We start from the raw sequence: 23,594 nt of genomic DNA, 5'->3' as shown, positions 1-23,594 counted from the left end.
TTAAAATGGTAAAGCAGTTCTGCAGCATCTAACTTTACAGCCGTTGTTTCCATTCCAGCTTTCTAAAAACACATTCATAACAGGAGAAGTATGACATTTTTGACACAAAACTGGTCATTTGTTTTCTTACAAAGAGCTTGAAGAGACACCTCTCATGTCAAAGCTACAACAATAACCATTCAACAATTTAAAAAAAAAGAAAGATTGTACTCAACATTACAAAAGTGACTTTGCGCAAAAAATTCAATGTAAAAATGCACCTTAAAAGAGCATTTCCTATTTCAGTGACAGAAGTGTTGTACAATTATTGACCAAACTGTCAAAAATGAATACTGTTTAAGGACGTTGTTGTTCTCATTGTGATTTCAATGGGAACCCAGATTCTTCCTCATCTGACCCACAGAAAGCCTACCCAGGAATTACCCTGATTCTTAAACCCTGTGAGCATTTACAACCCCATCTTCATTCCAGATCTGGACCACATACAGCAGCACCAACCTTGTTCTCAACCTGCAGTGATTAAAGTCTATGGATTAACTTACTATGCAAGAACACCAAATCAGCCAACTGCACACAGTTTCTTCTAACTCAGTAGTTATTTATCTCCTTTTTCTAAGCCTAATCTGTATAGAAACCACAGTAGAGAACTGACACTATGCTGAAGTATTTCCTGGTCAGATGCAACAGTGGAAGAACAATAAATGTGTTTAATAAAATGTCAGAATGTAAGAATTCATTTCTTATTAAAGTTCCCTCCCCTTGCATGTATTTATTCATTTATACTGCTCTATTATTAATACTGCTCAGTTTATTCCGGTATAGTGTTTTGTTTGTGTGTTGTACCTTCAGGAAGTGACGAGTGGCGATGAATAAAGGTGAGTCCTTCTGGTTTTTAGCACACTGTTCAGCCAGAGGAGACAAAGCTTCCAAACACAGCTGACTGATTTCTGAACTCATCCTGAAAACAGGCGTTAAAGAGCAAAAACTACACAACAATTACCTTTTTTTTCTGTCGACAACCTCCTTTACAGCTGCAGCAGGAAAATAATGGATGGTGATGGATAAATGATGACTCTACATACTATAGAGATTTTCCTACTTAAGTTTGTAATTTCTTGCCACAATCATCTCCCCTCTGCTGTGTGTAAACACTGCCTGCAGTGCAGCCTGAGAGTAACTGAATTTTTGTCATGCACATGCTAGTGCACAGCTGAGTCACTTAGAGCTTCTCGGTTGCATCAAATAGGGCAAATTTTTTCATTTTTACAGAATCTGATTTTCAGCTTAGATTTGGTGACCTTTTCCGACCTCAGTTTGCATCACAAGTTATTAGTTTAATAACTGTCAGAAAAGTAAAAATTTGACATTTTTGCCTGTTTTTTCACAATTTGTTGTACTATTTTTTTTTTTTTAAAGATAATGTGCCTTTGAAATGTTTGGTGTGTTTTGGGGTTCAGAGGGTTCAAAGCTGCACAACAAAAATCAACAGCAGGGAAAAAAAATCTCTGTTGCAGCCTCATTTTGAGCTTTGAGCTAGTAGACACCAAAACATTTTGAGCATCTGTCTGTGGGGAATATTAGCATCTATTGTTTAACATAAGAAACCTAATATTACATTTCGATCAAGCAAGGTGCAATTAACCATGTTTTTCTGAATACAATTGTGGTTTAAATCTGAAAATGTCTGATCAGAGACAAGAAAACATTTGATGCCAACTTTCAGTGTTCTCACTACTAAGGCTAAATAAACAGTCAAAGCAGCTCATAGCTGAGAATATATATATGAAATCTGCTCTCATAAATCAAGGATACGAGGTCATTCCCAGCTCCAGAGAGAACATGAGGCTCTTGAAAAGGTCTTCAGGCAGCTGTGGGATTTTTTCTGGAAAGATCTCGCAGATGAAGGTGATGAGTTTGTAGTACTGATTACACAGAGACGGGAACTGGAAAACAAATAAAACACGATCAGCATGAGGTTAAATACACGTCACTGTCATGAATGTAGACTAATAAACCTTATTTACGGATGAAACACTAAAAAATCCTGTGTTGCTTTACTTTGAGCAGGTCCTGAGACATGAGTGGAAGAACGATGTTGACACCGTAGAGAACAACATCTGCGGCTGAAACTGTCCGACTGGACGCCGGCGTTCCCTGGTCCTGATTCCGAAACACCTCGTCTGGAAGAAACAGCAGTTCAGTCAAGATCAGCTTCAAGTATTTCTGTAGATTATAAAGACAGAAACCCTCCGGACGGCTCACCGGTGTCGCTGAAGTCGATGAATTCCTTGGAGAGCAGGTTTGTGAGCAGCTCCATGATGAGCAGCAGGTCCTGGTACTGGTCCTCCTCCGCCGTGGCGTCGCTCCGCTTCCGGCTCTGGTTGTTTTTGGAGTAAACCTGCAGCAGCGTCAAACACGCCTCGTACAGTTTCATGGACTTTGTCTGAATGAGGAGAACAGCGGTGAGATTATTTTTGTGCATAAACAACGTAAACATGTAAGAGATTTTCAGTTTGTTGAACTAGAATGAGACAAAATTAACAACACAGCTGACAACATCGATGCAGCAGAAGAAAAGAAATCCAGAATTTTAACCAATAGTCACTGGATCCTACATTACCCATAATGAACCTTGGTATAAACTTTACATTAGAGCCTTGCTGCCTGATAAAAGCCCTTGTAAATCAAACTTCACGTCCACGGGGTACTTAAATAACATAATTATTCTTGCTTGAGCAAAAAATGTTGCCACGGAAAGCCTACAACTGACGGCCAAACAGATGTTGATGAAGAGAATCAACTAACTCAGTAAATACATGAAACAGCTGCTGGTGTATCCTGTAAAGTGGCACATAAATGTTTATTCTCTTTTAGGAGTCTTTTATCTTAGTGTTTTGTCACTTTTACACACAATTTTAGAGCGATTCCACAAAGGATGTAGCAGGTTTTGCACTACAAACCTGACGTCTTGTAAAATTTGTCTCAGATTTTCGTTTCCCTTCAATAAATCATTTTTTTGCCTATAAATAATAAACCCCTCGTGGAAAATTGCGTCTTTTTCTTCAGCAAAAATTTATCGTGATCTTCGATTAATGCTGGCTCCTTATCTTTAAATCAAGACGAAGCAAAAATGCAACCAGAAAAAAGACAGAGGCACAATTTAAGCATCTAAATAAATGATTTTCAACACATCACAGTTCTTTTGTTTATCTTAAGCCCTATAATATGACCTTCAGCCCTCTAATAATTCATGATGGAGGTCAGATCTGTAATTTATAAAGTAAAATTCCACCATAACTGACCTCAATACAATTTCTGCCAAACACAGAGGTCCTGTGATATTATTAGTCCCATGGTGTTTATTTTTTAAAAGTTTTTTTTGTTTCCTCTTCACCTTCTTTCTGCATCTTTTCTGCTCAGGAATTATAGAGGCTGCAGTGAAAATTACAAATGATATTTTGGACAGTATTTTGGGTGATAGCATTGAGAACGATTCACCAAAATCAGAAAAGCAAAATCCAGAAGGATGATTCGATGCACAGCAGCATGCAGTAAGGACATTTTGCTGTCTTTCAAAATGCTCAACTGTTATTATGTGGCAGCTCGTTAATATATCCAGAGATTATGTCAAATAAATTCCAGTAAAATGCAGATTTAGCTTTTCTCGTGCAAATAATCTGCACAAAACAGTTGTGGGGGGATGGCTTCTAAATCACAAGGTTCTCAGGTAAAACTCCCATGCAAGTATTTATTCACACATTTTAAAGAATACAATTGAATTCTTTTACAGAGAAAAACTGAAAAATTGTTACCTATGTAGAGGGTATGTATGTAAATTAACTGCTATTGATATAAAAACCAGAGCTGAAAAAACCCACACAGAAACACAAAGTGTGCAGAAAAACGTGGTTGAAAATAGTTTTAACACACTGGCAGCTTGTCTGCACCTTGAATGTGCAGTTACAGTAAGTTTATAGAAGCAGAATCTAAAATCTAATATATTTCTAGACATTTACCTCTCCCAGGTAACAGATCTGCTTGTGAGCAACTTCCACAAAAACCTCAATGATGAGGTTGATTGTCTCGGGCGTGTTGCTGTAAACCTGAGCGACAAAAACACAAATCTTTCATCAGATTCAATTTTAATTTAAACTCGTTTAAGCTTTACAGACCTCCTTGAGGTCTCTTACCTCCATGAGGCCGATGCAGCTGGACAGGAAGTCCATGAGGAAGGAGAAGAGCGAAGCCACGTTGTCGATCTGCGTCGCTTCTGCGATGCCGCACAGCGCCTCCAATGTGGCGACAATTTCCTGTTTGACGGCTTCTTCCTGGCTGATCTGAGCGAAGTTCTCCTGATTGATGAGGTTCAGGAAACGCTGCTGGAGAGGATGAAGAACCTGGACGGAGAGAAACTGAGTTAGAGATGCAAAGCCAAGCAGCAAAGTCAGGATATTCTAAAGCCTTGCTTTGACTATGTAAACCAGTATATTTACTATATGTGACGCTTCCATAAGTCCTCTTTCAAAGAGGAGATACAGTTTTACATCCCATTAGAAGCTATAGGGAGTCCCAGTCAAATTAAACTTATTTATAAAGCACATTTAAAACCACAGGAGTTGAACCAAAGTGCTGTAAAACTACAAATAGTCACCCATAGAACGTCAAAGTTTTTAAAGGCAAACTCAAGACATACCTTGAAAGTCAGGCTTTCGACTGATTTGATAGATTTTATTTATTTACTCTTTGTAGAACTAACTACTTACTGACTTCTCTATTTATTCACTAATTTACATATTTTAATCTAACATACAGTTTATTATTTCATTTTTAGCAATTCTTATTCTTTTTTTAATAATTTCTTTGGACTTTTTAAAAATTGTATTTATCTATCTTATTTTATTCCATTTCCTCTCATCTGGTGTTTCCTCACTGCCTGTGTTATACAGGATGGCATTTCCTCAGTTCCTATATCCCCATGTTTTGGAGTCTTGTACTGATAACATCAATAAAGAATGTTATACCATTTAATTGCATTTTTATTTCTGTTATCTATAAAGCACTTTGTATTGTATCTCAGTGGTATGAAAGGTTCTATTTAAATAAAGTCTGATTGAGTGGTTGATTGATAAAAACAATGACTAAAAGACAAATCTGAATAAAAACACAATAAATTAAATTAAAATACAATACAAAAAACACGTCGTATTTGTACTAGTATGTTACTAAGTTGTGTTTTTTCCTTTTCATTCAGTTTTTTTTATTCTTATTATATTACTTGTTCTACATTTGTGTATGTATTTATCTCTATTTGTTCTATTCATTTTATTGTCCAATAATTTTATGTTAGCTATCTTTAATTTCTTTGTTTTCTACTCAATTTCTTATGCTATTGTTGCACTGCCTGCTCTATGTGACTTTTTAATTGCTCCTTGGGGACAAATGAAGTTTTCTGAATCTGATTTCAGAATGACACCTAGTGTAACTATTCCATTTTTAAAAATCAGCAGCAGCCTGCAATGAAAAATGACGTAAGCACTTGTAATTTTAATAAATACTATGCAGTCAAAGCATTGACTGTATAGCATACAGTCTAACCCTAACATTGATTTAATCCTTTTAACACTCTAAAAGCCAAGAAAGTTTCACTCCTGTCATGTTTTTACTCGCTGTGGGCTAATTTTCACTGCAATGTAAAGTCCTGTACCACTACGGAAACTCCACAGAGAACTCCAACAAGTCTTTTAGACAAGTTATAGTATCATAAATAATAACAACTACATAAATTCAAGTTGAATTTCTTTAATTATTTGTTATCTTATATTATTATCTGTGCTATATGACACAGTTAGAATGCAATAAATCATAAACAAAACAGAAGAAAGTTGAATTTCTTTAATTATTTCATTTACAAAAATTGAAAGGATATGGAATCAACGTGTAATATATTTGTGCTAACAAGTGCTATCAATGCTGGGAAAAAAATGCAACTCTACATACTTTAGATATTTAACTACACTCATGTTTAAATAGTTTCCATGCTTGTCTCCCGTCTGCTCTGTGTCAACACTGCCTGCAGTTCAGCTGAAAAGTCCCTGAATTTTTGCTACGTGACTGTTGCTCGTAGCTGAGTGGCTTCTTAGTTAGATTGAGAATCTCATAATTTTTTGTTCTGTACAGAAGTAAATGGTTTATTTTGGGTGATTTTTTAAAACAAGACATGTAGAAACATGGTGATTTGGAAGATCAAAGTTAAGTTTCAAGAGCAATGACCATCAGGAAGTTCAAAATCCAACAAATGCTTCTGTTTTTAAAGCTTCTGGCTCTGATGAATTGATTCATTTGGGTGATTTTGCAAAGACAACGAGCCTTTCAAACCCGCCGGCAGGTTTTTGGGGGTTCAGAAGGTTAACTGGGCCATTAGGAGTAAAGTATCAGACGAAATGTGAGTTAGGAGAGTAAACGGGATCAAAGCGATTTCTCGGTGCATGTCAGTGAGGAGCAGCGACGCAGAGATGAAACAAAGGAGTGTTTGATCAGTTGTCTTCCTTCTCACACGGCGGCGTCCAAGTTCAGATGGAACAGCTGTACAGACCGACAGCTGCCGTCTCACCCATCCTCCCTCCATAATTACTCTTGAGTCATTGTGGCTTTGCACCCCCGTTTACTACTGTCAGCCTATTAGGACTCAGACCTCCAGGATCAGGACGAGGATCAGGTTATACACCCGGGAGAAACACTCAACGGGGGACGTTTATCGAACGCATCCATCACTCCTAATCCTCGTATCTGACTGGAGACGGTGGAGATTTGTTTCTCAGAGTCCGGACTAACTGGTTTTTGAGTGTTTTTTTGTGCAAAGACGAGGCTCAAGAATCACAGTTAAATACAGTTTGGGTTTAGTTTTCACAGCTTTGGTCGTCATCTCCGTCTGTTATAACAACGCTGCACTTGTAATAGTCAAGACGTTGGAAAACAGCGATGCTACTACAAAAAAGTGTAAAACAAGAAGCAGTGAAATGATAAGACACAAAAATATACTTTGCAATAACTGCTTCTCTGCGCAACATCTCCATTATTATTTATTACATTTACATTTATAGTATTTTATATTTATAATTTTCCCAGTACAATGTGAAATTTTACATTTTCTGCTTATACTTTTCTACTTATGTTGACATCTATAGGACATTTTACTCATGCTATCTTTTTTCTACTGCTTGAGTAGTTTTGTTTTTGTCTACTGTCTGAAAAGTTTGAATGCGAGAAACTGTAATCAATTAGGGATCAGTAAAGTATTTCTGACTCAGATTTATGTGGAGGAACAACTAAGTGACTGCACCTTAATTGTTGGCAATAATCTCAGGGAAACTGTGCACATAAATACTTATACTATGACCAGTGCAGTAGTTTAAAGTGGAGTCATGAGGTCAGTCTGTAAATTTTGACTATAAGTATATTTTATTTTCCAGATAAGTCTGACAGAATTTAAGATATTATTTTAGCAAAGCTGCTACCTTCTCAGGGCTTCATTTTGTTGGGTATTAACCGAGCAAATCATTCAAAATGACAAAAGTAAGTCCCAAAATGTGTCAGAAAAATCATTTAAACACAACTACAGAAGAAAGCCTGGATGTTTTACTTGTTTCTGTATTTTATTTTATTTTTTGCTTTGTTTGCTTGGAAAAGGATTCAGATTTGCCAAAAATGTTCAGCTTTTTGTCTCACTGACAATGCAAAACCCAAATATATTAAACTTCTGCTTTTTCTTCCTAAATAGTCTGATAAACCTGGAGATTTGTCTACAGTCTGTCTGATTTCATTTGATTAAAGCGGCTGCCGTCCCAGGTCTATATTTTGCTGAGTAGTGACAGAACAGAACATCAAAATTACAAAAGGAAGTCCCAAAATGTGTCACAATAATTATTTAAATACAACTACAGAAGAAAGCCGGGACAATTTACTTGTTTTGTAATTCTCCTGCCATGTTTGTATAGACGAGGCTTGATGTTTGCCAAAATCTTTCAACTATTTGTCTCACTGACAATGCCAAACCCAAACATAGTCCTACTTTATTTTTTTCTTCCAAATAAGTCTGACTAAGCTGCAGATTCGTTTACAACACATCTGATCTGCTGGGTGTGTTTCTCAACTGGTCTGATTTAATTTCATCAAAAGGGCAGCCTTCCCACTTTATTTTACCCTTTAAATGTATTGGATTACATTTAGAGTATATTAAACTGTTCTGTATATCTGGGAATGAAGCAAAAGTGCTCGTAGTTGAACTGTGCGAAAAGGGAGATCAAGCATTTTTGAGGATTGTCTCATAGTACGCAATAAAGTTGAGAAACCTCAGTCTCTGAATTAAATGTTAAGCGTACGAAGCGTCAGAAAATGGTTTAAAATAGTACAATGCATTGTACATGTCTTGCGACACGTACAATGCATTGACAAAGGAACCCAGACAAGATTCAAGAGAAAATTAATGAAAAACTACAATAAGTCCCAAATTATATCAGAATGATTGTTTATACACAACTACAGAAAACAACCTGAACGCTTTACTTGTTTTTAATAATTCTTTTGCTCTGTTTGTTCAAAAGAGGCCTCAATGTTTCAGCTCTTTTTCTCATGAACAATGTGAAAACCAAAATATATTAGCCTCAAAAACACAATACAAGCTCAGAAATCTGAATAGTCAGAATTAGAGTGTTTGACATTTTTTTCTTGGTAAATGAATTTAGCAAATCATTTCAGCTCTTGTTTATTATCGTAACCTTCTATGTTCACATTACCTCGGCCCAGTACTGCTGTTTGGTATCAGAGTCCATGTGTGCGAAGCCTCCCAGCACCAGAGCTTTCATCAGAGATCTCTGCACCGAGCTGGACAGCAGGTGAAGAGGAGGACTTCGGCTGGCAAACTGCTTCGCCAGGTTCCACCAGCTCTCACACTGGACCACGATGTTCGCCCTGATCGGACAGAGTTTCTGTTACAGTCTATACTGTGGTAACAGCTCATAAGACCCCCATAAATCTGCAAAAACATCTGTAGTCATATACGTTTAACCCACAAAAATAAAGGTTATTCCATTTCAAACCATCAAGAGGCTTCTGCTCGACCATCTTTGATTTGCCTGAAATGCTTTTAACATTAACTCTGGATATTTATGAAATTTTAGCTTGATATATTAAATACTTTGTAAGATAAATAAAAAAAAAAAAAAGCTGCGCGGTGACTCACTTTCAGCATCTTTTGTCGCACATTGAATTTTCAGGCTTTATTTCAATGACAATATCTCAGGAACTATGAAAGACAAATTAATTGTTTTCATATTTCAACTCCTCATAATCAAACTATATAATGCACTTTTCCAGTGTGGCAGGTTGTGAATCAATGGTGTGAGAAATAACTGAGAAAATGTCAAGCTTTTATCTTTCATAATTTCTGCAATATTGTCGTTCAAACTGTCAAAAAAATAAAATGCTCAAAGTGGGTCAATGAGCAATTTTAATTTTAATTTTTTTTTTAGCTCGGATTGTATTTAATCAATACACTAAGCTACATTTTCTGAATGTCTTTAAAAACATCTATATTTCATTCAATAGAAATTTAAGGCAAATCAGAGACTGTAGAGCAGATTCTTTTCTAAAAAAAAGAAAGATGATTTGACATGAAATGAACACTGCATCAAAAATCTTTTTAGAAATCTTCAGCAAAATTCTAAAAACATGTCTTGATTATGCTGTTGTGAAACTCGGCTACATCTAGCTAACTGGGCTGATTCAGTGTCTTTATGGAAGCACTGACAACAAAAATCCATAATTTATTGATGTACATTTAAAGTCTGTAAAACTATTTAGTATATTTAAGAATCAAGTGAAAATGCTACTGGTAAAACTTTGGGAAAAGCCAGATTTTTGAAGATTTTCCCCTACTATGTAATAACAGTAAATAAATCTCAGTCTCTGAAGTAAATGTTAAGCATAAAAAATATTTGAAAAATGTTTTTCAAAAAGAAAGTACATTGCATCTTATATGTCTTCTAACCCAAATATGTTCAGTTTCGTTTTATAGAAGACTAAAGAAACCCGAAAAGATTCATATTTGAGGAGCTGGAACAAGAGCAAATTAATAAAAATGAAAACATGTTGCTGTCCTCACCTCTCCCTCTTCTCCACCAGCGTCACCAGCAGCTCCACGGTGTCATTGGCCAGTTCAGCCTCTGAGCTCCACACAGACAAGTTGTTGATCACCTTCTCCAGGAGATATCCCACAATCCACTGGGCTCCCTCGGTGTCGGCACCAAACGCTGTGCTCAGGGGCATGCTGATCTGAGGAGAGGTAAAGAAAAACATGAGGAAAATATCTACGACAAAGAAAACACTCAGTAATGATCATTTATGTGTATGACGCAGCTGAAAGCCTCGTACCTGCTCGTACAGCTTCTCGTCCACCAGCAGGTACGTCTTGGCCCATCGTCTGAGGAACCACACGATGTCTTTACCCATCTGTGGACTCAGCAGCTCCGTCAAACTCGCTCTGGTCGCTCTGGACTCGACCTCCGACGTCCTCAACACGGCCGACAGCAGTCTGAAACAGAAGAGACGAGAGGACGCAGATTTAGTGATGACATACAGTGCTATTTCATCATCCAATTCTGGGAGAGAGTGGATGAACGAATGGGGTTTCCTTTGTTACGGTACAGTGTCAGTCCTCAACTCACTCCTTGAGTATTGTACTTAAATGTACAAAGCTGAAACTTTCAGAGCTCTAATGTGCAGCTGTCACATCAGAAATAAGCGGTTACTAAAACGCATATCCAATTTATAATAATAACTTTATTTATATAGCACCTTCAAGGACCACCTTCACAAGGTGCTTTGACAGTCAAAACATGCAAACATAGAAACAATCAAGCAAGACATAAAGAGACAAGGCAGTCAATTAAAGTAAACAGTAAAAATGATAAGTTAAATGAATAAATAGCTAGATCAGCACACATATCAAAAAAATTGAGATGACATCACACCAAAGAACTACACAGCTAAAAATAAAACAAAACAAGAGAGAACATATAAAATAAACAGGACATAATACAGAATAGAACATTAAAACTAAATAAAGTTAAAAGTAAACTTCACATAACAGCAAGTCTATCAAAGTGGGTTTTAAGAAGTGCTTTAAAAGAAGTTACTGACTCTGGAATCCCTATCTCCTCAGCCAGGTCGTTCCAAAGTCGAGGAGTCCTGATGGAGAAAGCTCGGTCCCCCTTAGGTTTAAGCCTTGACTTTGGAACAACCAGAAAGGATCCACCTGAGAATCTACCGCTGCGAGGAGGCTAATAAAGGGTCAACAGATCATAAATGTAGCTTGGGGCAAGACCCTGGTGAACTTTAAAAGTGATCAGTAAAATCTTATAATCAATTCTAAAACGAACAGGAAGCCAGTGGAGGGAAGCCAGGTTAGGTGTGATGTGATGTTGTCTGTTAAAAGAGGTAAGAAGCCTAGCTGTTGTGTTTTGGACAAGTTGGAGGTGACGGAGGAGCTGTACAGGAATGTCAGAAAGGAGGGAGTTACAATAATCGAGATGGGAGAAGATGAGTTTTTCCAGGTCCGGGTATGAGAGCATCAGCTTAATCTAGGAGATCGTTCTGATTTGGAAGAAGCAAGACTGGATCATTTTTTTGATATGGGGAGCAAAACTGAAGTCTGGGTCAAATAAAACGTCTACGTTTCTTTTTTTAAAATTTATTTTTAAGAAAGGGACAATGTACATTAATCAACATTTTAACAAATGTAAATGCACCCGAGTTAGCAGAAAAGCTAGTTTACATCGGTAGTCCCTCCACCTGTTATTAATTGGCATCCTAAAATAAATAGCAACGAGTTTTACGTTGGTGGATAATGGATCGAGGTTATTGGTGGTGAGGCTGTTGTGTAGGTTTGGAGGGCTAAAAAGTAATACTTCAGATTTGTATTTGTTTAGTTGAAGAAGGTTTTGAGCCATCCAACGGTTAATGTCATTGAGACAGTTAAAAACAGCAGCTAGGCATCCTGGATCAGCAGGTCTCAGTGGAAGGTATATCTGTGCGTCATCTGCATAAAAATGAACAGATACATCGTGGCGTTGGATTAAATACAAGCTTCACAATTTTCTACCAGCATTCCTCTTTTGAATTGCCTGCAGTAACAATGCATTACACTGTAATAACGGTTTATATTCCTCTTAGCTCTTCATTATCTGGGACACATTGGTACATTTTGTGCAGAAAAAGTCACATAACGAGTGAAATTACCCTTTTACTTTTTGTCTTGAAGTAGAAAACTTGGTTAACTAATTAATTTGTGATATCAATTGTCTCTACGTGTCGTTTAAGGTTCTATTGCGCTGGCTTATGCAAAAAAAAAAAAAAAAGAAGTCCTGCTTTGTCAAACTTGATTCGTGTTGCAGCCCACAGACGTCTTTGTAGACTAGTACTGTCAAAAATAGCATTTTTTCAAAACATTATCGATCGATTGCTACAGGACTCATTGCAGTGTCGATACAAGCTCCTGACTCAAAGACATGATGAGAAATGGCAAAATAGCTACATTTCAGGCTTTTATCGTTAATAGTTCCTGAGACGTTGTTTAAACAGCCTCAATTTTCAATGCATGAAAAAAACTTGGTCAACAGGCAATTAAAAAAAAAAAATCTTTTAAAGTCTTAGCTAAAATTTCATACATATCTTTATAAACACCCGTATTTTACACAATAAAAATTTTCAAGCAAATCAGAGATGGTCTAAAAATAAGAAGGACGACTTGAGAAGGAATGATCTGTCAGGATAGTGCATCAAAATCCTAAAAATCATTAAAAATAAAAATAACTTGTGCTGTTGTAAAAACTTGGCTGGTTCATTGTTTCTGTGGTAGGACTGAGCAACAAATCCAGTATTTAACGGAGTACATTTAGAGTGTATAAAACTGCTCAGTATATTTAAACATCAAGCAAAAATGCTACTTGCCAAATTGTAGAAAAAGCAGGATTAAATGTTTTATCATGATCTGACACAAGCTGTAATGTCTAGTCCTTATTGATTGTGTGGACACTAAAATATCCACTCTGACGACGACACTTGTGTGTGCAGGTGTATTAAATACTGATATTATTGTGTTTACTGTTACGAAGGAAATACAGCTCAAAGCCTACGAGAAAACCATCAGATCTTAGCTTACAGTCATCATGCCTGTGTGGGTGAAAGTGAGCTTCACAATGTCAAGTCCGCCGACACACACACACAGCGAATAAAAGGACAAAGAGACAGAGGGCTTAAAGCAGCTTATGCGTCCGTCCCCCTCCGTCGAGGACAGCGCACAGTTTCACATTGTTTGCAGAAAACAAAACCACGCTGACATTTACGGGGCCGGGGTCGGCCGCCCGCTATTAGGAAACCCGATGCCATCAGCCGCTCGTCTCCGCAATCCTCTGTCGTGGCTGTCATCCCTCTGACACACACAAACACACACACATCTACATAATGAACAATCTAGAAAACACTGGAGCACAATGACCTTCAACAGACAATATCACCGGCTGCTGTGGCTTCCTATTGTCGTCACTGTGATTATCCACTCACACAAACACGACTGCCTTCACACAGACGAGCATCCAGCCCACAGCTAACTGTTGTTAAAAAATAAATCCTCTCAGGTGATCGCAACCAGAGACGCACTTTACATGCTTTGGCATATTTAATTATCTGCCGGTGTATTTTAAGCGATGCAGTTTTGCACTAATGTTCACCAATCGCACAATCGATGGCAGCGCAGTGCAGATATTTCCGCTCTTACAGAAGTTAATAAAGTGAGAAATGTCAGCTTCCCTGTCGTTTCTATTGATCAGCAACTCCTTCAGCTGCCCTGCAGATACAGTTAAGTCACTCTGAGCTGTGGCGCAGCAGCTGTGGTGATTATTGGTGATCAAGAAGGATAACCGATATTTAGAACAAATATACATTAAATGTAATGTTTTAACATCATGTGATAGCAGACAATCTGTCATTCATAACTAGGCTTCTTCATTAATAAGGGTGAATACAACTGAATATGCAAAATAGAAATAGGAGTGACTACGTTAGGACACTATTTGATTAATCAGTTTGTCTCTTGCTGTTAGATCTGTTGTTCTTCCCTATTTTTTATTATCAATTTTTCACTGTTCTATCAGTTTTATTGCCCACTAAGTTCCAGATTTTGCGTAAAGCATTAATAATTACTGTTTTCTAGACTGTTTCAGGTTAATCTGTGGCTGCCTTCTAACTTAGCCGCTAGCCAGTAGCATAGTCTTAGCCACCGTGAGAGAAGCTAATTTCTTGGTTTGTGTTTCTTGTTCAGTTTTTACTGCTTGAGAGACATTTCTGAGACCACAGAGTGACAACAGACAGAGAGAGGAGGTTGCATCAGACCTGAAGTAGAGCATTTAATTAATCAATAATGAGTCAATAAAAAAACAACACTGACAATCAGAAAAATGACAAATATCAGCTATTCTAATCAGTCTATCCATAGTTTACAGATGCCACTTAACACTCTAAAGAATTGTACCAGGTGTTTTTCTGACACCTGACACACTATATAAATGATCAAATCTTGCAAAACTGATAAACATACTGATAAAAAAACATGTAAATAATCGGCGTTTGCTTTCCTGGCTGGAAATGTCTGCTCATGAGAAGAGCCCAAATTCAGTTGTGTTAAACTGTCTAAATAGGTAATAACGTTGAGGAGCGTGAGATTGCTGCCTCCATGTCTCATCTTTAAACAGCTTATGTGTGTAATAGCAGTGACAGTTTTACGCCGCCGTCTTTTATCATATGTGTACATGAGCGATGGAGCTCAGCAGTTTGTCATCTTGACTCTAACGCATTTCAAGCTGCACTATTTAAACCAAGTGTTACTCTGTTTTACTAGCTGCACATTAAGAAGGTGTTCCCGTGTGAATGCGAAGGGACTAACCCACCTTCGGATTTATGAGACAATAACAGTGACAACACTTGGACGTCCACCTCGCTCCGGATAGCGAGGGAATCTATTCTGGGAGTGTTTTTATGGAGGCTGCTGGCCGGTTAAGTGAGACCAAGTGTCACAACAAAGGACTGCTGGACACAAAGCAGTGCCATCTCTTCCATTACGACAATCTATATGCCCGCAGCTTGATGGCTTCCTGACTTATTGGTATTATGAAGTGTCGAAAATACATTTCAAACCTGTGCGGCATTATCTTTAGAACAGATGGTCGCCTAAACGGTCCTTCCGTTACATAAATTCAAACCGGAGGACCTTCACAGTTCAATGACTGTCTTGTGTTGTTGATGGGGAAGCAGCTACTGTATGCGGCCAGCGAGGCTCGGACTCTTTCACCTTCCAAACACATACTTTCATAATTAGTTTGGGGACTCAAGCAGTCCACCTTCCAATTCTCAACACTCAGTGCCAGGAAGATTCAGGCCTGACTACATTTGAGTTGTGTAGCTTCAGTCCATTCAAATACATCAATTAAACACAATACTAACAGCTCACAACCTCTTGCAATCAGAAAAATATAATATAATGTCCAGAGAAGAAGCAGCGAGTGCATTTTTTTTTTTTTATTGCAAATGAAAATTTCTATCATTTGAGGCCTGGTCTTCTTACGTCAATTGCGCTCCTCGTAAACGCTTACATATACCTTGAGGCTTCAAATGTATTCTACAGAAACAGCAAACAGTTAGCTTTCTGAACTCCAAGCATTTTTATGTGGAAACAGCACAACCAGGATACAAGGAGAGAGAACTAAAAACTGCATTTTGTGCAGTTATGATGTAACACAGTTATAATGTCAGAAATCGCACAAAAACTAAATGGAATTCCTCTGAATATTCGTTTTACAAAACTGAGAAATCCTAGAATCAACATCTAAAACATTTTTCCAAGTGTCCACAGCAGTTACTAATACTGGGGGAAAAAGTTGTGACTCTTCATACTACAGATATTTTACTAGTTACATTTTAATTTTATTTTCTATGCTTGTCTCCTTTCTGCTTTGTGTAAATACAGCCTGCAGTTCAACCCAGTTCAACCAAAAAGTTGTTGAATTTTTTGCCACATGACTGTTGGTCACAGAGGAGTTATTCATAGTTGCACATTTTTGTTCAGGAGCATAAAATGTTTTTGTATTTTACAGAAACATGTTGGTGTGAAAGGTTTATTTTAGCTAAATTTCTAAGCGAAATACGTAGAATAATCTTTATTCTGGGTTGCATATGAAATCACAATGGGAGGGATACCCTCCTTAAACAGTATTCATTTTTGACAGTTTGGCCAATACGTGTGCAATACTACTGTCACTGTAATACAAAATTCTCTTTTAAAATGTATTTTTACATTGATTTTCTTGCACAAAGCTACTTTTGTAATGCTGAATACAATCCTTTGTTTATTAAATGTCAATTTTGATTCCCAAACTTTTTGCTGTGGTTGTTGTCTAGAATAAAAATCAATATTTTAAGCAACTAAATACACGTCACAGAAGAGTAATTTATGTATCATTGGACACCTGAATATCCAACAAGGCTTTCTATTTTACATTTTCCTTCTATAACAAATGGAATAGTTTATGTATTTAGAATCAGAACAGTTTTATTGCCAAGTAAATTTCCACATACAAGTGTTGGCAGTCAGTAAGTAGTAAGTCTTATTAGACAAATATGAAGGAGTGTCAAATTAGCAGCAAGTGTAATCAAGGGATTCACAAAAAGTAATAGAAATAATTTCAGCATGCAGGAATGTGCAAATTAATTGTCTGAGAATATGCAAGGCTACATCGTACAGTATGTAAAAAACTGTAATGTGCCAGAGGAAAATAATAATAATCCTATTTGAAAGCTGTGCGTTAATGTACCGTATAGAATCAGTGTCCCGCTGCTGGTTTTTGGGTTTCAGGTGCTTAAACGGCTCCACTTAAGTTGAGTTTTAAGATTCACTCTTTTGAGTTAACATGACAATTTACCAACAGGTTTAGGTGCCTATAAAAATATCTACAACTCTGTGACAACTGTGTGACTCCATCTGCCAAGGATGACACGACTGAAATCTCTAAACCAGCTGCTGAATGTACTTTTAGATGAGACTGTTCTATCAACTAGAGCCAAAGTGTTCAGACTGTCAGAAGACAAAAGAGCAGCATTTCACAGCAACATCTGACAGATTAACTGAACCACTGGACTCCTACGTGCACATCCTTGTTTTTTTTTTATCTGTCAAGGTCATGAAAGCTGTAACCACAAACATGATATCAAGCTGAGAGAGGACAGAAACGCTACCTGATGACGGAGTCTGTGCGGTTGCAGCCTGGTATGGACGAGGCCTTTTCCCCTGGCGAGCCGAGGATCTGCAGCGTCGTGTTAATGTCCACTTCTGTCGAGTGTTTTATGGAGAACTCCATCACCTCTGAGGGGATCAGCGGCGTTTCACCCTGAGGATCGTCTGCTAGTAGATAACCTGCAGAGTGCACATATAGATAGAGATGGTATGTTGCAGTATGCTGACTATTTACAACTTTAAACAAGAGAAATAGAGCCGAAAATCAATACAGAGGTTCTTAAGCAGAGATGAAGTCAGTTAACGATAAAATAATCTGCAAAAATCTGACTTAATCATCATTTTCTAAGCAAAAGCGCCCAAAATTTACTATTTCTAATTATTAAATTTTTTAATATCTATGATATACAGTGAGGGAAGTAAGTATTTTGGCCACATATAGGAAAAATGACAATTATAATATTAATAGTAGATTTATTCTAACTGTATAAGACAGAATATCAACAAAAAAAAATCCAGAAGAAGCACATTATCTAATGGTTACACATTAATTTCCAGTACTTCTGAATGTTTTTCGTTGATATTCTGTCTCTTACAGTTAAAATAAACCTACTATTAAATGTACAGACTGGTCGTTTTTTTTTTTTTTGTATGGGGACAAAATCACAAAATATGCATGGGATCAAATACTTCCATCACAGTATATGATAGTACATTTTATTTCTTTTAGGTTTTAGACTGCTGGTCAGTCAAATTTAAGCAATTTTGCTTTGAAACGATGCAAAGGACATTTATTACTACATATTTTCAAACATATAAGAGGATTAATTAAAAAAACACAATCAAGATAAATCAATAGTGAAGACACTAACTTGTTGCAGCTCTAAAATCCATGTTTCTATCAGAATAAAATATGAAAAATCTGGTACCTTTGTCAAAAACAGGTGCAACTCGACAACCAAACAACGCTTCTGAGCAGTAGCGTGCTAATGACTTTAACACCCAGCAGTTTTTTTTTTAATGTTTTATTGTTTTCCACCACAGAACCCAAACTTTTAAACAAATAAATAAAATAAAACTAAGTTTAGAAGAGCGGCCTAAATGGTGAGTTTATGGTGAGAAATCCACAAAGCTCCTTTGCACGTCTTTAATGACGCCGACTGAGACGATATTTCATCTTCTCAAACCCACAGCCTTGGGTGGAGTTTTGTTCCATGTAATATCAGTAAAGTGGAGTATTCTGCACTGGAAAAGTCATTTGTGAGCAAATAAAAGAGCCACTTTCTATTGTATTAGAACATCATCGGGCTTCTCGTAAACTTCGCCTTTGTCGTTAAACCCTGTGAAGCATTTGTGGAAACTGAAACTTTAGAATCTTTGCAGGGAAACTAGTCACAATGAGGTAATGCAGCAATTTTCATTAAATCTAAGAGGTCAAACAGGAGACGCTCTTTTGTTTATTGTCTTTTTTAAAAAGTCAAAGACATGTTTTTCTGCCGCACTGCTCACCGGAGACCAGTATGAGCCAGTGGATGTCCTCGTAGAGGTCGTCCAGGACTTTGCGGTCTACTGATCCGAGGTCAGACGAGGCCATGAGGTGCTGCTGGGTCCTCTGGAGTTGGCCGTGAAGTCGCGTCACTCGATCTTCGAGCAGGCTGCAGCAGGAGGTCAAAGGAGAAAAGTCAACACGGGAAACAGAATCCTCGCAGAATCACAAATCAAATCCAACCTACAAATCCAAAATGTTGACAAAACTTAAACCTACTGAGATGGAACTGATGAGCTGTTAGGGACAGACCTATTATCCTAATATCCGATCATAATAGCGGATATTTGGCATTTGATTATCTGTGTCATTATTTTTATTGCCCAATTATTGATAAATAAATGTTCTACTCGAGGTCAGATGCAGCCTCCTCTCTCTGTCTGTCACCACTCTGTGCTATCAGAAATATCTCTCAAGCAGCAAAAATTGAACAAGAAACACAAGTTGGAGCTAAAAACCAGGAAACTAGCTTCTCTCACAGTGGCTAAGGCTATGCTAACAGCTAAGCCAGAAAGCAGCCACAGATTAAGTTGAAACAGAGTAAGGAAAAAAATAATTAGAAATGCTTTGAGACCTGGACCTTAGTGGGCAATAAAAGTGATAGAACAGTGAAAGATTAAGAAAATAGAAGCACAGCAGACGTAACTGCAGGAGACAAACTGACCATCTTCCTAATTTAACCACTCCCATTTTTATTGAACATATTCAGTTACAGTTAACCTTCATAATGAAGAAGCCTAGTTATGAATGACAGATTCTCTGTCAAAACATTACATCTAATGTATATTGGTTCACAAATATTGGTGATCGGTCTTTCTTGATTGCCAACAATCGGTATTGGCCCTAAAATACCCATATTGGTCGAGCACTATTAGCTGTACTTATTGATTGCGACTTTGCGGTATGCATCAGTTACAGTTCAACCATGTCTATTAATAGGTTAAATACTTTTTTATGTCTGAAATTTGCCTTGAGTATGTTGGAATTTTTTTTACTTTTCAACTAAGCTAAATGAGCTACTTTGGTAATTATGCATTTACATTTACAGTTATAACATTAACTGAACAGTCTGTAAACTCATTATTTTTATGATAATAGTAAACTTCATTCATGTAGCAGTTTTCAAAACATGTCACAAAGTGCTTTATATCGTCAGCAAATGCATAGTTGAGGTTAAAGGCAGGGAAAAAACTGATTTCTATATTTATTTCTACATATACACACTATAGGTCAAAAGTTTGGAAGCAAGATCAAATTTGTACAAAAAAAGATAATAGTTTAGATTATTATATACATAAATTATTATATAAAGAGTCGCCCATCAAAATAAATTTTTACTAAAATTAATTATTAAAATAAATTATCAGGTATTTGTATCTGTACTCGTTTCTTTACTCAGCTGTTTATTTCTAGCTGTTTCTGTGGTAGGTATAGAGATATGGACACAGCTGAGATGTATTGGGATTTTAGTATGCAAACTCTCACAGCCAAAGAGCTCAAGAGAAAAATGCAAACTGTGATTTGTTTTTGACTTTTGCACTGAAGTTGTGACTCTAGTAAATCTTCTCAACTCTAAAGCTAAGCCCTTTGTTTCTTTTGTTAACATTTATTCAGCGATTGTCTGGTAACATCAATGTATACCTAAAGGTAAATTGAGGATAATGGTGCATATCAAAGAAAACAAAGTCTGATCATGCGGTAAATACATCCCAGAATCCATAGAATTCATACTGGTTTTGAAGAAGGCATTGTCAACAGAAATTTGAAGTTGCTTCCATATAAAAAAAACTTTTCCAACTTCCTGGCACACACTCCTTATTTCATCGCTAAAGTTTATATTTTTCAATGTATTCGAGGAGTTTCACAGACAGAGTTGAGATCCCGGTGGCTCCAAAAGAAATGAATGGAGTTACGGTTGATTCGTGCACAGAGGTTTGTGGAAACAAGGTTTAAGGATCTGGTTAGATGTGATGTGTTTACCTTGTGAGCAGGGGGATACAGTGGTCAGCGGCCACCCGTCCCAACATGCCGATGCTGGACAGCTGATCTGAGAACAGCTCTCTGTCGTCTTCCTGTAGCTCGTTGATCTCTTCCTCATCGTGAGACGAGATGCCGTTCACTGACTGAGAGGTCAAAGGAGAGCAAAGATTCAGGGATTTATGAAATGGAGGATAAAGGATTTAGTCGAGGGGAGAGGCTGGAGGATCCATACTGATGAGGATTTATGCTTCAAGAGTCTCACCAGGTTGCGGGTTCCGTCCGGAGCAGCCAGGTGACACTGGATGTACGAGTTGAAGACCTGGATTGCCGGCTGGACAAAGCAGCCGCGAGGAAAATGCTCCTCGTCCTGAACGAGCGTCAACCACGACTCCAGCAGTTTGTCGTAGGCATCCATGTAAACCATGTCGTCTTTATCCAGCTGAGACAATAAACAGATGTTAGGTCAGTGACTTTCATTATTACACAAAACACAGCTTTATGTGTTGGTGCTTTAAAGACAACAAAAACTGAAAAAGAAATTCAGTTGGACATGCAAACATTTCTCAGAATTTTCCCAGATTTTGGTCTGCAACTAACAATTATGTCTATAAAAGACAAGAAAACTGTGAAAAATGCTTATGATAATTCTCCACAGCCACGATGACACCTTCAGATATCTCACTTTAGCCAACCAAAACTACACAGACATTTAATTTAGTATAAAATGCAGCCTGAGACCCTCATGTAGACAGTGACTGACTATACTATCTCACACTTAGAGACTAAAGTGGACTGAGCTGCTGTTAGGGTTAAAGTCATTTTGTAACATCGTCTTTTAAACTGTTCTTGAAGATTTATGTATGTCAGAAAGATACATTGTATTTAAATTTTTCATCACTTTTGCCACTGAATGTTGTTTTTGACATTGCATTTGAGTCTTGCAGGGCTTTATATTAGATTTAAATTCACCCTTTGTTTTTTCTGTTATACCTGTTTTATTATCATCCATAGTTTTTAATTTGTATTCCTTTTCTTCCATTATTGTATTTTACTGTGTGCATGTTTGTTGTATAGCACTTAATAATGCTGTTTTTAATAAGAGCTATGCAAAAAACTTGTTCTATCTAATGAACTCCATTTTTATTGAATTGTGACAGAGAAAAGCATCGGATGCTCTCACATGAGAACCTAGAACCAGGAAATGTTCTTTTTTTTTTTAAACTGTCTAATGCCATTCATTAATTGATGCTCTGTCCACCAACTAATCGATTCAGCTACAGAAACATACATAATTCAGTATCAATTTGTCCCAGACATATTTAATATGAACTTAAAAGAATAACATTTTTAGGTCACATTGCTCTACTCTGGTCTTTTCATTGACTTAAACTCACACACCAGCTATTTTTATGTTACAATATCATGTGAAAAATAATTAGCAAGTTGAAAAATAATATGAGGGGTCACAAGATGATTAACTGGACAGACAAACAGAAAAAATATTTTTTTATCCACAATGTTTTGTGTATTTTTTCAGATGTAACTGATGCTTTTGAGTTAGCAACTTCACTTCTTCAAGACTCAGATATTTTTAAAAAATTAAGAAAAAATGTAATCTTTTTAAAATTCTATTTTCTTTGTAACCACAAAGTGTTTTAACATCTTGCAAGTCTTTGTCAGAATATAAACGTGTGATCACAGTTGGACCTGCAGATCTGCAAAACAGTGGAAATAAAGTCCGTAAAAGTGAGCTGACACTGCAGAATGTTTTGTTTACTCTTAAATCTCCATTTATGATGTAACACAGCTAGTTATAAGACTTTAGAACTGCATACAGTGCAGTCGAATGCTGACATTACTTCCATGTAACTGGTTTATAACTGGATTTAGAAATTTGAGATTTATTTTGTGATCTGAAAGCAAACCTGGTGAGTTACTTTAACGTTACGACTAAACATTTACAGCAACTTGTTTGGCTTGTAAAGATCTAATTAGACAGACTTGAAGTTAAAAACCTCTGGGTTCTGTAAACGTGACTGTATTCAGAGAAGCAGATGTGAGTTATAAGAGGTGTTTGAAGGCGTCATTACTCACCACCTCCTCCAGGGCGGCGCTGCGTCCAAACGAGCAGGTGAGCAGAGTGAGGCAGTTGATGAAGGAGGTGAAGAGTTCGCTGGGCAGCGCTGTCAAAACACTCCGCGGGAACATGGTGATCAGATTGGAGATGATGTTGGAGATGCCAACCGCCTCCGAGTCTTCGATCTCAATCCTGAGCAAACAGAAGAAAAATGTTACCGAAAAATCCGATTTTACAGATTCCTGATGTACGTAAACAGGGCTACAAAAATTCAATACAGTAAAAAACATTACTCAGTATGCAGTAAGTTCTGCAGCTTAGTGGTAAAAACTGATGTCTTATGAATTTTAGACTCCATTTTCCAGTGGTATTATGTCCAGCGGTAAAAATCAATATCTTTCTCTTGACAGAAAAAGGTTAACAAAGTTCAATCTGCCTCTTTTCCATTTTCAGTCCAAACCCCTGCTTTGGCCTGAGGAGGGACAGTTTCCACTCTCCAGGGTGAGGCTGAGACTGAACCAGGGTCACTTTCCAGTTTACCCGCCGGTGACGGAGGGTTGGAAACAGGCTAGAAAATTGATCCTAAACCAAAACTCGTGGGCAACTTGACCCCTGAGCAGTTTTCCACAGCTGCATCTGAGGTTATTTTTATG

General features: G+C 37.3%; 1 protein-coding gene across 1 annotated transcript in view; it reads right to left on the bottom strand.

Moving 5' to 3' along the window:
* xpo4 (exportin 4) overlaps positions 1–23,594 on the bottom strand; it is an 84,523-nt gene that overhangs the window by 2,728 nt on the left and 58,201 nt on the right. The window contains exons 9-22 of the mRNA XM_055015423.1: positions 22,959–23,133; positions 21,127–21,303; positions 20,865–21,007; positions 18,848–18,993; positions 17,341–17,518; positions 10,429–10,588; positions 10,160–10,329; positions 8,793–8,967; positions 4,191–4,397; positions 4,017–4,103; positions 2,263–2,443; positions 2,059–2,180; positions 1,813–1,943; positions 844–958 (exon numbers count right to left, since the gene is read on the bottom strand). Of these exons, the coding sequence (XP_054871398.1) occupies positions 844–958; positions 1,813–1,943; positions 2,059–2,180; positions 2,263–2,443; positions 4,017–4,103; positions 4,191–4,397; positions 8,793–8,967; positions 10,160–10,329; positions 10,429–10,588; positions 17,341–17,518; positions 18,848–18,993; positions 20,865–21,007; positions 21,127–21,303; positions 22,959–23,133 (2,167 nt within the window). The remainder of the gene's footprint in view (positions 1–843; positions 959–1,812; positions 1,944–2,058; positions 2,181–2,262; positions 2,444–4,016; positions 4,104–4,190; positions 4,398–8,792; positions 8,968–10,159; positions 10,330–10,428; positions 10,589–17,340; positions 17,519–18,847; positions 18,994–20,864; positions 21,008–21,126; positions 21,304–22,958; positions 23,134–23,594) is intronic.

Source organism: Amphiprion ocellaris, chromosome 11 (assembly GCF_022539595.1).
Source record: "Amphiprion ocellaris isolate individual 3 ecotype Okinawa chromosome 11, ASM2253959v1, whole genome shotgun sequence".
Classification (NCBI taxonomy): domain Eukaryota; kingdom Metazoa; phylum Chordata; class Actinopteri; family Pomacentridae; genus Amphiprion; species Amphiprion ocellaris.
Note: the sequence above shows the minus strand (reverse complement) of the source record. Positions and strands in the feature narration are given on the sequence as shown.